Raw genomic sequence first — 12,467 nt, 5'->3', positions numbered from 1 at the left:
TTCATCGCCAGAGAGGCGTGCGCGCCAAGACAGTCTGTCTCGGTACAGTAGTATGCGCGGTGCATTATGGGACATATACGGCTAGTTCCTGATGAGTGTTGCGTGGGGACGCCTGATTTAAAGGGGCCGCGCCCTCGAGCCGAACCTCTCCCCTGCTCACCAGGTGGGGGAAACGGGTCGTGGGAGGGCACCTCGGGGAAGGGCTCACGAGTACAGGTGCCTGAGGGAGGGTGTAATAGCGGGGGTTTTGCCGCCCTGTAAATAGAAATACAGCATGCTGAATATGTGCCAGGTCTGATTAGCTCGTTAAAGAATAAATCTTCCGATCCTGGTTTTCTTACAGCTATGGATCCTGATGACATAGAAGAGCTGGCAGCGGAGCTTCAAGGGAAGACTGACGGTGGCTGGGGCCTTGTGAAGCTTGCAGCAGGCACAGGTTTTGCTGTCTATGTTATGTGGGCAGGAGTTCTCATGCCTGGCTTCCGCAGAGTGCCTTTAAAGTTACAGGTAGATCATTCGCCGGGGCTTTCTAATGGGGATTTGTTCTGGTTTAAGAGAAGAATATATATAAGTATATATTTGGGGGGGAATGAATATTAGCAAGCTTTTTATATAACAGGATTTTATTCCCCCTATGTGATTTATAAAGGCACCCTGGAAGGTGCATGAAATGTTTCTTTATTATGGTGTTTCTGTTCTGTCACATACCCACTGGTTATAAGGTCATTCGTGAACTCTGGCCTGCTGGCACAAGGATATCTGAGGCATTTGATATGGGAAATAAAACGACATGAGAATTATTTTGTCACATTTTTTGTTCTTAGCAACCTTGCCAATGTCTCTTGTTTTAAGCTATTTAATTCCAAATGCTCCCACACCACTTTACAAGATCAGCACCTGAAACATAGCTGACATGATTAATATTTGTAAAACTGTCTTGTTTGCAAGTGAAAAGATCTCTAGGTTTCATTTTTAGTACTCCAGCTGTGTTTTGGTGAGACCTAGTTAGGATCCAACCTTCTGCTTGGGTAAGTGGGTGCAGTTTCATATGAGTCATTTCCACCAGTTGTGGAACTGGCTCTATTTCCAGTTGCACTTAGCATTGTGGCTGAGGTTGGCTCCTCTAGGTCTCTGTCCTGTTTGCTTTCTTCAGTTGGGAGTGTCCTAACTGTTTAGTGCTGTTTCCTCCTATTCAGATAGACCTAGTGTATAGGTGACTAAAGTGGCTACCCTTGACTTCACTTTATGGCCCTGAGCTTGCAGTCAAATCCATACAGGCAAACCCTTGTGCCCATATGGAAATCTAGTGAAGTGAGTTGAGTTCTGGGCTATAATACGCGTTTGCCTGTACAAATCCTTTTGCAGAATTGGGCCTGCACAAGTGTGAAACTACATGTCCCAAAACACCATGATTTTTAGGATGCTTTACTGTATCCTGCAATACTCTGACACAACTGGAACACCAAAAAGGTAACTTGTGTTTGACTGGGTCTTATATTTCTCATTTCTCTGAACTAGGTGCCATATGTACCATCAAGTGCCAAGCAAGTTGAGAATGTGATGTCACTGCTGAAAGGACGCTCTGGGAAGATGGTGGATTTAGGGTCAGGAGATGGCAGAATTGTAAGAGAGAAAAAAGTCCTTGTGTCTGATATTCACAGCTGCTGGTTTGCATTTTGAAGAGTTAATAGTGTTAAAGGTAGATCACCCACTCCAAGAGCATCCAACTCCTGCTCCCTGTTATGTCAGTATATAGCTAGAGAAACTTAACTAGGGGTTGTGGTGGGCTTACACCAGTATAACTCCTTAGACTGAAAGCTCTTTCAAGGCAATTGCTCTTAGCCATTCCCTGCAAAGACTCCTGGAACTGAAGTAGCTGTGAGTTGCTCCATAAGGAGCATTGCCTATGTCCCTTCCCTAGACTTGGACTCCTTAACGAATTTGGGATGGAGCAGTTGAGAACCCCCACAGGGCTGTTACTCCTGCACATCTTCTTAGAATGACTCCTGCTGGGGAAGGAAGTTTGTGGAGCAACTATAGTATCCCCACAACCACTGGAAGGGAATCACCTTAGCTTATCAGAAAAAAGTTCTGATAAGACTGGTACTTACAACCATTCTCAAACCCTGGCTTGTCCCTTCGTCCTTTCCTCATTCTTAGTCTGAGGCTGCAAGGTGCTGACTGCCTCTTGGGAGGTCCTGAGCATGCTGAACTGAGAGGAGTTGAAAACTCAGCCCTTCCCAAAATCACACCCTCAGTTTCTCTCTATTCCACTGCCTCCCTGGTTTCTCTTGAAGGATGTACCATGTTACATGTTGAGCATTGCCAGCTACGTTCTACACTGGCATCTGGTCATTAATCATCTCCTTACCTTCCTACCCTATTCCCTACAAGAGCTGCTTAGAGAATGCAGTGCAGGTAAAGACAGTACTCTTGTCCCATTCCCCACAGTGACTGCTGCTGGCAATGGAGTAGCTGGAAGCTGTCTGATCTACAGCCACTGATCCAGAGATTATTTCAGGAACAAACATGGATGTTTATTTTGGTTTCAATTCCTCTCTCCAGGTATTAGAAGCATATAAACAAGGCTTCAGACCAGCTGTTGGCTACGAACTCAACCCCTGGCTGTTGAGACTCTCCAACTATCGCGCTTGGAGGGCTGGGTGTTACGGGAAGGTTTTCTACCAACGGCAAGATCTATGGAAGGTAACTTCTTGTGATGGAGTCAGGACTCTGGATTTCTCAGCCTGACTGACTACATTATCTCTAAGATCAAAGGACCTATCTCTGCTAAACACAGACATCAGGGCTTTAGCCACACTGAGCAAAAGGTCAGCATTCTTTTCCAAACCTACTTATTAGAGGCACTGGGTTTTTCCCCCCCCCCCCCTTTCTGCCACTGGAACTGTTCCTTATGGATCAGATATAATTTGATCATCCAACCCCTTGTATGCTAGAAACTTTCCTCAGTTCCTACATCAGCAGCACTGTGGCAAAAGGGAGAAGAAAGCCATATTGGCCCTCTCTGTCCAATAATACTGAATTACTGTTAACTCACCTCTGTAGATTCTTCAGGTGTGTTTAGCTGGGATCATCCATGTTTTCCTTCTCCTGGCCTTTAACACACACAGCTGAAAATGATATTGAGAACACTGAGGTCTGGAGCCTTGGGAAGCTCTACAAGAGGGACAATGAAAGAGCCCCCTACCTTGCACAAATGTCCTCTCTCAGTGCAGCAGGAGGGCAATCTTGAAGATGTTCCTCTCATGTTGACTGTCTATACCTAGGACTCTAAACATGCATCAAGCCTCCTAAAGATCTATTAGCAAAAGCTGAACCTCTCCACATATCTAAAACTAAGCTGGAGAAAACACTGCCAGGGATGGACTAGATCAGTGATACTCAACCCACAGGCTGCTTGTGGCCCAGTCAGCACGCAGCTGCTGCCCACGTGACATCCTCAGGGCCATAGAGGTAGTATATATATTGTGTGGATGCAGCTCGCATAACATACGGAGAGCCAAATATGCCTCCCACAATGGAAAATAGGTTGAGAACCACTGGACTCTATGAACTAAGTCAATCCTATCTCTACATTTTGAGATCCTAAGATTTTATTTAATCTGTTATCAGAGACACACCTGCCTCCAGTCTAGTAACAGGGTTTTTGCAGCACAACAGCACAACTCCCCCTCCCAAAAATCTCACTTGCTCAGTATTATTAACCTCCTTGGGGTTTAGAATAACTTCCTGTATGTCAACAAGTGAAGTTTGACCCTTATACATAGATTTAAGACTCCACTGAGATCCTCTTTCCCCAGCACACATTGCACTGTCCCTTCAGCCTGTTATTTCTCTCCATGACTGACTTTATCCTCTTAAAGGTAAACCTGTCTGACTGCAACAACGTCTCTGTGTTCCTAGCTCCCAGTGTGGTAAGTCCAAGCACTCTCTAGAGACTGATACAGGAGGTTAAGGGTGAAGGGCTGGTTGCCAATTTCCCACTTTGTTGGGCAAATCAGCGAGAAGGGAGGATACTCGAGGAAAGAGATCATCCTGAATGTTGGCAAAAACCCCTTAAGAAAATGGCAGTAGAACTATATATGTTTCACATAACCAACCAAATGCTAGTGCATCTGCCTTAACAAGGCTGCTGTGGACACCTTCCAATAGCCCCACCATAGTCAGTGGGAGTTTTCCTTGAGCGGGGATAGTCCAAATGTTGGATCTGCTGAGAAACTGCCCACATGTGCTGAATGTACACTCTTACTGTATCCCCAGCCAGCACTGTGAGTTACTGAGCACCAGCACGCCCAGTGACTGCGGAGGTAGATGAATGCAGTCAGCACTGTGTGGCTGTAGGGACGGATACAGCAGAGTTTGTATTTTGTGATTCAAAATTCCTAAAACATGTTGGGGTGCTGAACACCTGTGCCTCCTGCTTGTTTCAATGGGTGTAGCAAGTGCCCAGTGCATCTGCAGATCTGGCCTCAGTTCAGAGATAAAAAGAGGGTTAGCATAAGCTCTGCTTATTGTGATAGACTGACAATACTTAGAAGTTGCGCAACAGGGGCCTACTGAACTCCATCCCAGGTAGTGCTGAAATAAGTTTCTATGAAGCCATTATTTATTGCTCTGTAGATATTAGCACCAAAGAATACAGTACAGACCCGTTTACATGCGAATCTGCTTAACGCACGGTAGCGCCATGCCTCCCAGTGCTACCTATTTAACACGTGAGACTCGTTAACACGCAGTATAGGAACTTGCTGTGTAGTGCTACAGATTTGCTCACTACCTCACTGACACAGAAATCGACAGGAAGTGCAGAACAAACGTGTTCTAAATCTTTACTGCCAAGGGGGAGGAGGTAGGGAGGGGCTCAACATTAAAGCACTGCCATGGCAGGACTTTAAGGATGGTCCTTTGCTGCGGCAGAGCTTTAAGGATCCTTAAAGCATTGCCGCGGCAAAGAACCATCCTTAAATGCTTTAACGTTGCTGCCCCTTCCCTCCTCCCGGCCAATGGGGGAGGCAAAAAGGGCAGGGATGCACTTTAAGGACCGTCCTTTTCTGCGGCAGCGCTGTGCTGCCGATGGGGAGGGGGGAAGCGCTGCAACACTTTAAGGTCCCTGCCCTTTTTGCCCCCCCTCAGCTGCCAATGTGCGGCAGGAGGCAAAGGGAGCAGCTGCCCTGGGGCTGACAATTTAAAAGGGCCCGGGGCTCCAGACGCCGCCCTTTAAATCACCACGGGAATCCTAGGTGGCATGGACCAGGCAGCTTGGAAGCCCTGCTCCTTCCAGCTGCAACCCTGCCCCTTCTGGGGGCCAGATCCACCCCAAACCAGTAAGAGCCCTGAGTTTCTTTCACCTCTGTGTAGTAATAAACATTATTATTAGATAACACATTTGAATTTATATTCCTGCAAAGTGCGTTAACAGACAGGCCTGCAGTATTTGGGACGCTGTGTGTGTGTGTGTGTGTGTGTGGATATCTTAAGATATTTCAGCACGGCTGTCTTAACCCGTGGTCTGTTAACACGTGCTTGTGATGGCTTGTCTCCTGACATCTGTGCGTAAATGGGTCTGTACTGCAGATCTTGCTGGCATTGGTGTCCTTGGCTTGGCTTGGGTATTTACTTCTCATCTCCCTGGAGCCAGCCCCCTTACTGTTGAGATCAAATTAATTTTTGAACATAAAGCCAAGCTCAATGAATATGTCCTGGATTGTAAGTTATCCAGGGCAGGGGCTTCATCTATAAATGCGTTTGTACTGTGCTCACCATAATGGGGTATGGATCCTGACTGGGGCCACTGGATGCTACTTCAATATCAATAATCAAAATGACAACTCTGCTAACCAATGGCAAACCTGCAAAAAGTCTCTAGAACACACAACTTTTTCCCCTCCTTGTGATACCAGTGACTGTGACTAACAGCTTCCCCTTCCTCCTCCCCATTAGCTATCTCTCCTAGAAACAAAGCTGCTTGCAGAACTGCCGGACGAGGCCCGGGTGGTGGCTGGACGCTTCCCCTTTCCCACCTGGATGCCAACCACCAGTGTTGGAGAGGGTATAAACAGAAGCTGGGCCTATGACATCAAGACTGTACGGCAAACAAGGCAGAACAAACCTGAGGGATGCCCAGAATGAGTCAAGAGCTCAGCTACAGCTAGGGTTTATAGTCTGGACAATAGCATTGGAGCCTCTGCAGATGTGTGCACTTTTTTAGCCCCTCAGAACTGCTCTGGTGGGCAAATGCTGCCATAGTGTGACAGCTCAGCTGAATAGCCCAGCAAGCATGGGAGAGGAGGGGGTTGCGATGAGCAGGGAGGGGTGATGATTTGTCAGACTTTATGCCACATGCTCTCGCTTCCCTAGAACCAGAATCCTGGACAGCCTTTGAACTGGGGAATTGGGCTGGAAATCCCCAAAGAACTGTCACAAGACTGAAGAGCTGAATCTTTGATTCTTGTTTAAAACAACTCATTTCTCTTAATTTATTTGCAATTAATTTTCTGACAATAAAAGGGCTGCAGGACTTGGTTCATCCTTCTGGCAGGGCTGGGGGGGTGCCCGCCCCTCACTGTAGACAGAGCCATTGTGGACTGTGTTCAGAATTCCCTGGGAGGAAGGCTCAGTAATGCAGTTTCTCCAAGTCTCTCTCTTTCTCCCTGATAACACTGCTCTACAGCCAAAATGCTTCTGAAATAAATGTAGTCCAACTTTACTAATTCTGGGTCACTGAGAACAAAAATGATGCTTAAAATTGTTGATTGGCTCTAGTTTTCAAGATATGCTATTGGGTCAGTATATACGACCCTTGATTTGGGAATGGCGGAGGATAAATGAGTTATAAAGGGAACGGATCGCAATTTAAACCAGAAATGACTAAAATACATCTTTGACTGGATCTATGAATAAATCTATGACTGGGTTTGGACAGTACTTGCTTTTTAGGCAAAACAATGAATGATGCAATCTGAAGCTGGTATTGCGTCATACATGATATGAATTGCATCATGTTATTCCTAGAAGTCATGGATGATGCAATCATAACGAAGCTTACATCACTCTACTGAACAAATTGCCCTATATCAGCTCTAGAATTCATACAGTGTCGTGCTCTCTTATTTGTCAGTGTTTGGTTTTGCAAAGGGACACATTTCTGTTTAGCCAAAGTGAGCAGAGATGCCTCGTACTTGTGTGAACAGTGCAGATAACTTCTGCTATGTTTGTGGTGAAGTGACTTTTGCATCACAAAAGTGCAGTATAACCACTATGGTTAAGAGAGCCTATCATCTTTATTTTGGCTGCAAACTTGGAGATCAGGACAAGAGGTGGGCCCCACACACATGCTGCAACATTTGTGCAACAAATCTTGGCCAGTGGTTGAACAGGAAAAGGAAATCTATGCCTTTTGCAGTGCCAATGATTTGGAGAGAGCCAACAGATCATACCAGCAATTGTTACTTCTGCATGGTGCCTCCAGTTGGGAAAGGTGTATCAAAGAAGAAAAAGTGGGCTATGCATTATCCAAACATTCCATCAGCTATACGCCCAGTACCCCATGGAGAAGGACTGCTGGTTCCTGATGCACCAGAATCATTCTCACTTGAGTCAGACGAGGAAGAAGAAGAGGATGAAACTTATGGTTCTGAACCATCAATGTCACAGGACCCACATTTTCTCCCATCCTCCTCCTGTGAACCACACCTCATAACACAAGGTGAACTGAATAACCTTGTCAGGGATTTGGAACTACCCAAGAGTAAGGCAGAGCTGTTGGGCTCCAGACTACAGTAGTGGAATTTCCTGGCAGGTGATGATAGGGTTTCCATGTTCTGTGACCGTCAAAAGGATCTTGTCCCATTCTTCTTCATGGAAGGTGATCTTGTAGCCTGCAACATCATAGATGGTGTGATGGCAGCCCTCAACGTCGTTCACGATCCAGATGAGTGGAGACTGTTCATTGATTCATCGAAGACGAGTCTTAAAGCTGTTTTGCTGCATAATGGCAATGTTTTGCCATCAAATTCCAGGTGGTCATGCAGTCCATATGAAGGAAACCTATGACAAAATGAAACAACTTTTGAGGTGCATAAACTATGACCAACTTCAGTGGCAGCTTTGTGGCGATTTGAAGGTTGTTGCTCTCTTGCTTGGTCTGCAGACTGGATACACAAAGTACTGCTGTTTTCTCTGTGAATGGGATAGTCGTGCAAGAGATTCCCACTACATCAAGAAAGATTGGCCACTCCAAGAGTCATTGGAGCCTGGGAGGAAAAGTGTTCAGCATCCACCACTTGTTGAATCAAGGAAGATTTTACCACCACCCTTACACATCAAGCTGGGTCTGATGAAGAACTTTGTCAAAGCCATTGACAAAACACAAGCAGCTTTCAAGTACCTCTGTGGAAAATTTCCAAGGTTAAGTGAAGCTAAGATAAAGGAAGATGTCTTTGTTGGTCCTCAGATTTGTGAATTTCTTTGAGTTGATGCATTTGACCATGCACTGCGTGGCAAGGAAAAGACAGCATGGAAAGCCTACCAGTTAGTGGCAATAAATTTTCTCGGAAACAACAAGGCAGACAACTACAGGTTGTTGGTGGAAAACCTCCTCAAGGCATACAAAAGCCTTGGTTGCAACATGTCACTAAAGATACATTTTTTGCACTCTCATCTAGATTTTTTTCCACTGAACTGCGGAGCAGTGAGCGACAAGCATGGCAAGCGATTTCACCAGGACATTGCAACAATGGAGAAACGCTATCAGGGCAAATGGAGCCCATCAATGCTTGCAGACTATTGTTGGACAGTGACAAGGGATGCTCCATTTAATGAATACAAGAGACAAGCCAAGAAGGGCCGAGTAGACACTGAATAGGACTAAACTATGTACATAGTTTTTTGCCTTTTGTTTCATAATACATTTTATTTATATAACCCTTTTGCTGATTTTTAAAGTGTTACATAAACAGGACAGGTGAAATATTATCATGTAAAGCAACCATAAACACATGAAAAGACCTAGATTTACAATTTATGATTAAAACTCTATCTACACAATATACATAGACATAAAATGTAAAAACTTAAATATCTTAGAAACAGTAGCCAATCAGTTGTTTTAATTGTCATATTTGAATTCAGCACGTCAAAATACATAATAAATAGCATATTTTATCTCTGAAGCAGACGACTTCTCAAAAATTGTAGACCAGTGTAATCAATTCCCTGTAGGTCCTCCTCACATAATCACCACCCAGCAGGTCCTTCTCCATGGAACAGTTTACCCTGAGTGCAGAGTGTAAAGTCTCCTCAGTGCCCTGTGCATAAGAGCAGCTGAGCTCAAATCCTAACCTGAACCCTACCTCTACTCTCCAGCTCAGACAGGGGCAAGGTGGTGGAAGTTAGCACCAGTGAAGCACAGCACTTTGCAGCTGTTACAATGCTAAAGGCAACTGTCTAGCAGAAGGTGAAGGGAACCTGTTAATTCAGGTGCATAGTAAGCTGAGTCCACCAGCTTCACAGTAGACAAAGATTTGGTGATGGTTTGACCCACTGTGGTGCTGCACCACCTTGAAATACCAGCAATGGTGCTCTGCAGCTACTGAGCATTTCTGCAATGAAAAGGAAATCTTTTTGGCCTGCTGGAGGGAGGGAAGCCTCACAAAACAAGATAAAGGGGGAACAAAGCACTGAATTTTGATCTGATTTTAGTAAATGTATTTACCTCTGTAGGGTCAAATGTATACTGCTGATTTCCTTCGCAGCAAGTCCTAGTCCTCTAGTAAGAGGTCCCAAGTATGAAGAGCACTTGCTGGAGTGGATTATCTCTTGGTGTGACAGAGCACTGAATATTACAGCCAGGCAGCCACTCAGTTTTACGTCCTTGTCTTTCCTATGATGAACTAATGACTGCTGCTTGTCAGGGCCATGGCAGAAGCTACAGTTCATGACAGGTGGTCTTTTTGGATCTCTGCATTAAGTGAGGATCAGAAGCCCCAGCACTGAATGCTATGGGTGCCTCGCTCCCTACAAGTTTCCTTAACCTCAGGATCTCCTGCTTGTACCTGAAAGAAACCATAGGTTACAAAGAAAAGCAATGTCAACCTTGCATCAGTTGTGGTCATAAGAACCCTGCTGAGGACTGAGATTGTAAAGCCAAGGTGAGACTGAAGCCAAGTTCCCAAACACTGTCCAGCCAGGGAGAAAACTACAGCTAAGGGTAATGCTAGATTTGGCCCGACCCTGAACTGATACCTAGGAGCTCAGCCAAGGGATTCCATCAGCAGCAAGCCTGGGAGTTACATCAGGCATGATTTTGGTCCTCTGTTTTTAAGAGCAATTAGTTGCAGTTGTACAAGCTCAGTGTAATAGCGCCTCCTGGTGGTGGCAGCACTAGCAGCTTTTCTCCCTTGCTGTGGCTGTAATGAACCAGTGGTTGACAGCTGACATGTTAAAGGAGTTGCAAAGTGGAAAGGCTTGAATTCTAGACAGTCATCCCCACTTACCCCCTCCTTCGCCTCCTACACAGTTTTCATCATCCCTGGGATGGGTTGTAGCCCAGAGGAAGGAAATATGTCCTTGGAAAGGACAGATGCAAACTCCCTTGATCATGCTGAGTTACTGATACAGCCAACTGCTCTCACAGCTGGATTCACTTTCAAACATTAGCTGGGCTGCATTGTGGGAAGGCAGCAGTCATAACAGTATTCACCAGCCCTGGAAGTAAGTCTTGTGCATGGGGCAAGGGACAGATGAAGGGATCCCCATCTCACCTTGCAAGATGCTTATCTACATATTCCTGCAGCTCCAGCACCTGCTCTTCTGCCACAATTGCCTGAGTCAGCAGCTGGCTTCTCTCCTTCTCCAGATCCTCCTGGGGGCAGACATAACAAGGAGAGAACAAGAAGTGATAAGGGAGTGCTTTAGGGGAAGCACTGGACTCATGCTGACTCTCTCCCCTCTGAAGTCATCAAATCAGAGGCTACTGAATTTCTCATGCACTCTTGACAGGTTTCAGCGTAGCAGCTGAGTTAGTCTGTATCTGCAAAAAGAACAGGAGTACTTGTAGCACCTTAGAGACTAACACATTTATTTGAGCATGAGCTTTCATGGGCTACAGCCCACTTAACTGTAGCCCACGAAAGCTTATGCTCAAATAAATGTGTTAGTCTCTAAGGTGCCACAAGTACTCCTGTTCTCATGCACTCGTCCTCCAGCTGTGAGATTTCTGGGAATTAAGCTAACTAAGCCGCCCAATTAACTGAAAATCAGAACAACATTCAGACACATGAGCTTCCCAAAAAGCCAAACCACAGGTGTTCAGTGCTCTGAAAACAATGACATCCTGCCATTGCAGCCAGCTTGAAGACACTGTCAGGAGCATTGAGATGGGCTGGGAGGGAAGGTGCTGTTTAATACCAAAGCCCCCGGGTTCACGACTAGCAGGAAAGTGCTAAATCCAGTCCTAAGACACCCCCAGTTATCCCCAGACAACTGCCTCACAACCTACTCTCTCCACTAGGGTAGTGTGGGGATTGGTAGTGTGGCTTCCAGATGTACAGCAATGTAATGTATACAACCTCCATCCCCTTCCCTAGCAAGAGTTTTAAAAGAGATCTTCCCTTTATAATACTAATCTCTGGCTCTTATCTAGTGCTTTTCATCAGTAGATTGCAAAGTACTTTACAAAGGAGTATCATTATCCCCATTTTACAGCTGGGAAAACTGAGGCGCAGAGTGATGCTATGACTTCCCTAGGGTCACCCACCAAGCCAGTGGCCAACCTGGCATATCTCCTGAGGTTTTAGTCCAGTGCTCTATCTGCTAAGCTACACTGCTTCCCTCCTTTAGTCCTTGTCTAAATGAAATTTAGAAGAAAAGTTACCCAACCATGTGACCACAGAGTGTTATGTGATTTCTCCTAAATTGTATGGACAGAAGAAATGATAGGAAAGCATGTTTTTCTTCGGTGTCTATACCTAATCCAGGCTAGGAAATTGAAGCCCTGCTGCAAACGCTTTCAGCAGTTCTCCCCCCAACCCAGCACTGAAAGTGACTAAAGTCCTAGAGTACTGCAGACAACAGGGGTTTCAGAAACTGTGCTTGGGGTGTCTACAACAGCCTTTCCTCCTGAACATTTCCCTTCTTTGTATTCACCAGTGGTAGCAATAAAGGGAGTGCTAGTGTTTTTAACTGCCATGCCAACCATCCCTGCTCAGGGCAAATCTAGACAACATCGTGGTAAAACTGCCACTGGCCACAACCAGCTTGTCTGCTGCTAGTAGTGTTATCACCCAGTGGAGCTGCACTGCTGCTGGTGCGCAGATAGGAAATGTTATGGAAGAGCTAGCTCCAGCAGGTAGCAGCATGTTAGACAAGAAAAGCATCTGTCCTTGGAATGCACAAGTAATGGTAACGGTGGCTGTTATAAACATACAGTTAAGGGTAGCATAAAATTC

At 45.6% G+C, this 12,467-nt stretch overlaps 3 protein-coding genes across 5 annotated transcripts in view; 2 read left to right on the top strand and 1 right to left on the bottom strand.

The window, feature by feature from the left end:
- The window catches only part of METRN (meteorin, glial cell differentiation regulator), a 291,968-nt gene that overhangs the window by 73,028 nt on the left and 206,473 nt on the right, over positions 1 to 12,467 (top strand). The window lies entirely within an intron of this gene.
- ANTKMT (adenine nucleotide translocase lysine methyltransferase) lies at positions 78 to 6,934 on the top strand. Its single transcript, XM_050968473.1, has 6 exons — positions 78 to 216; positions 344 to 507; positions 1,519 to 1,623; positions 2,566 to 2,706; positions 3,885 to 3,935; positions 5,962 to 6,934. Exons 2-6 carry the CDS (start codon positions 346 to 348, stop codon positions 6,148 to 6,150), a joined length of 648 nt encoding a protein of 215 aa, XP_050824430.1. The 5' UTR covers positions 78 to 216; positions 344 to 345; the 3' UTR covers positions 6,151 to 6,934.
- CCDC78 (coiled-coil domain containing 78) overlaps positions 9,018 to 12,467 on the bottom strand; it is a 59,606-nt gene continuing 56,156 nt past the window's right edge. For all 3 annotated transcript variants that reach the window (XM_050968263.1, XM_050968261.1, XM_050968262.1), the window contains 2 exons: positions 10,782 to 10,882; positions 9,018 to 10,073 (listed from right to left, as the gene is read on the bottom strand). In XM_050968263.1, the coding sequence (XP_050824220.1) occupies positions 9,947 to 10,073; positions 10,782 to 10,882 (228 nt within the window). In that variant the 3' untranslated portion in view covers positions 9,018 to 9,946. The remainder of the gene's footprint in view (positions 10,074 to 10,781; positions 10,883 to 12,467) is intronic.

Source organism: Gopherus flavomarginatus, chromosome 9 (genome assembly GCF_025201925.1).
Source record: "Gopherus flavomarginatus isolate rGopFla2 chromosome 9, rGopFla2.mat.asm, whole genome shotgun sequence".
Lineage (NCBI taxonomy): Eukaryota > Metazoa > Chordata > Testudines > Testudinidae > Gopherus > Gopherus flavomarginatus.
Note: the sequence above shows the minus strand (reverse complement) of the source record. Positions and strands in the feature narration are given on the sequence as shown.

Excerpts from the sequence above, each read along its gene's own strand:
- ANTKMT (XM_050968473.1), top strand. The coding sequence starts at position 346 with ATGGATCCTGATGACATAGAAGAGCTGGCAGCGGAGCTTCAAGGGAAG. Across the intron at positions 1,624-2,565 it reads GGTCAGGAGATGGCAGAATT|GTATTAGAAGCATATAAACA; the intron begins GTAAGAGAGAAA and ends TCCTCTCTCCAG. Across the intron at positions 3,936-5,961 it reads TGTTCCTAGCTCCCAGTGTG|CTATCTCTCCTAGAAACAAA; the intron begins GTAAGTCCAAGC and ends CCTCCCCATTAG.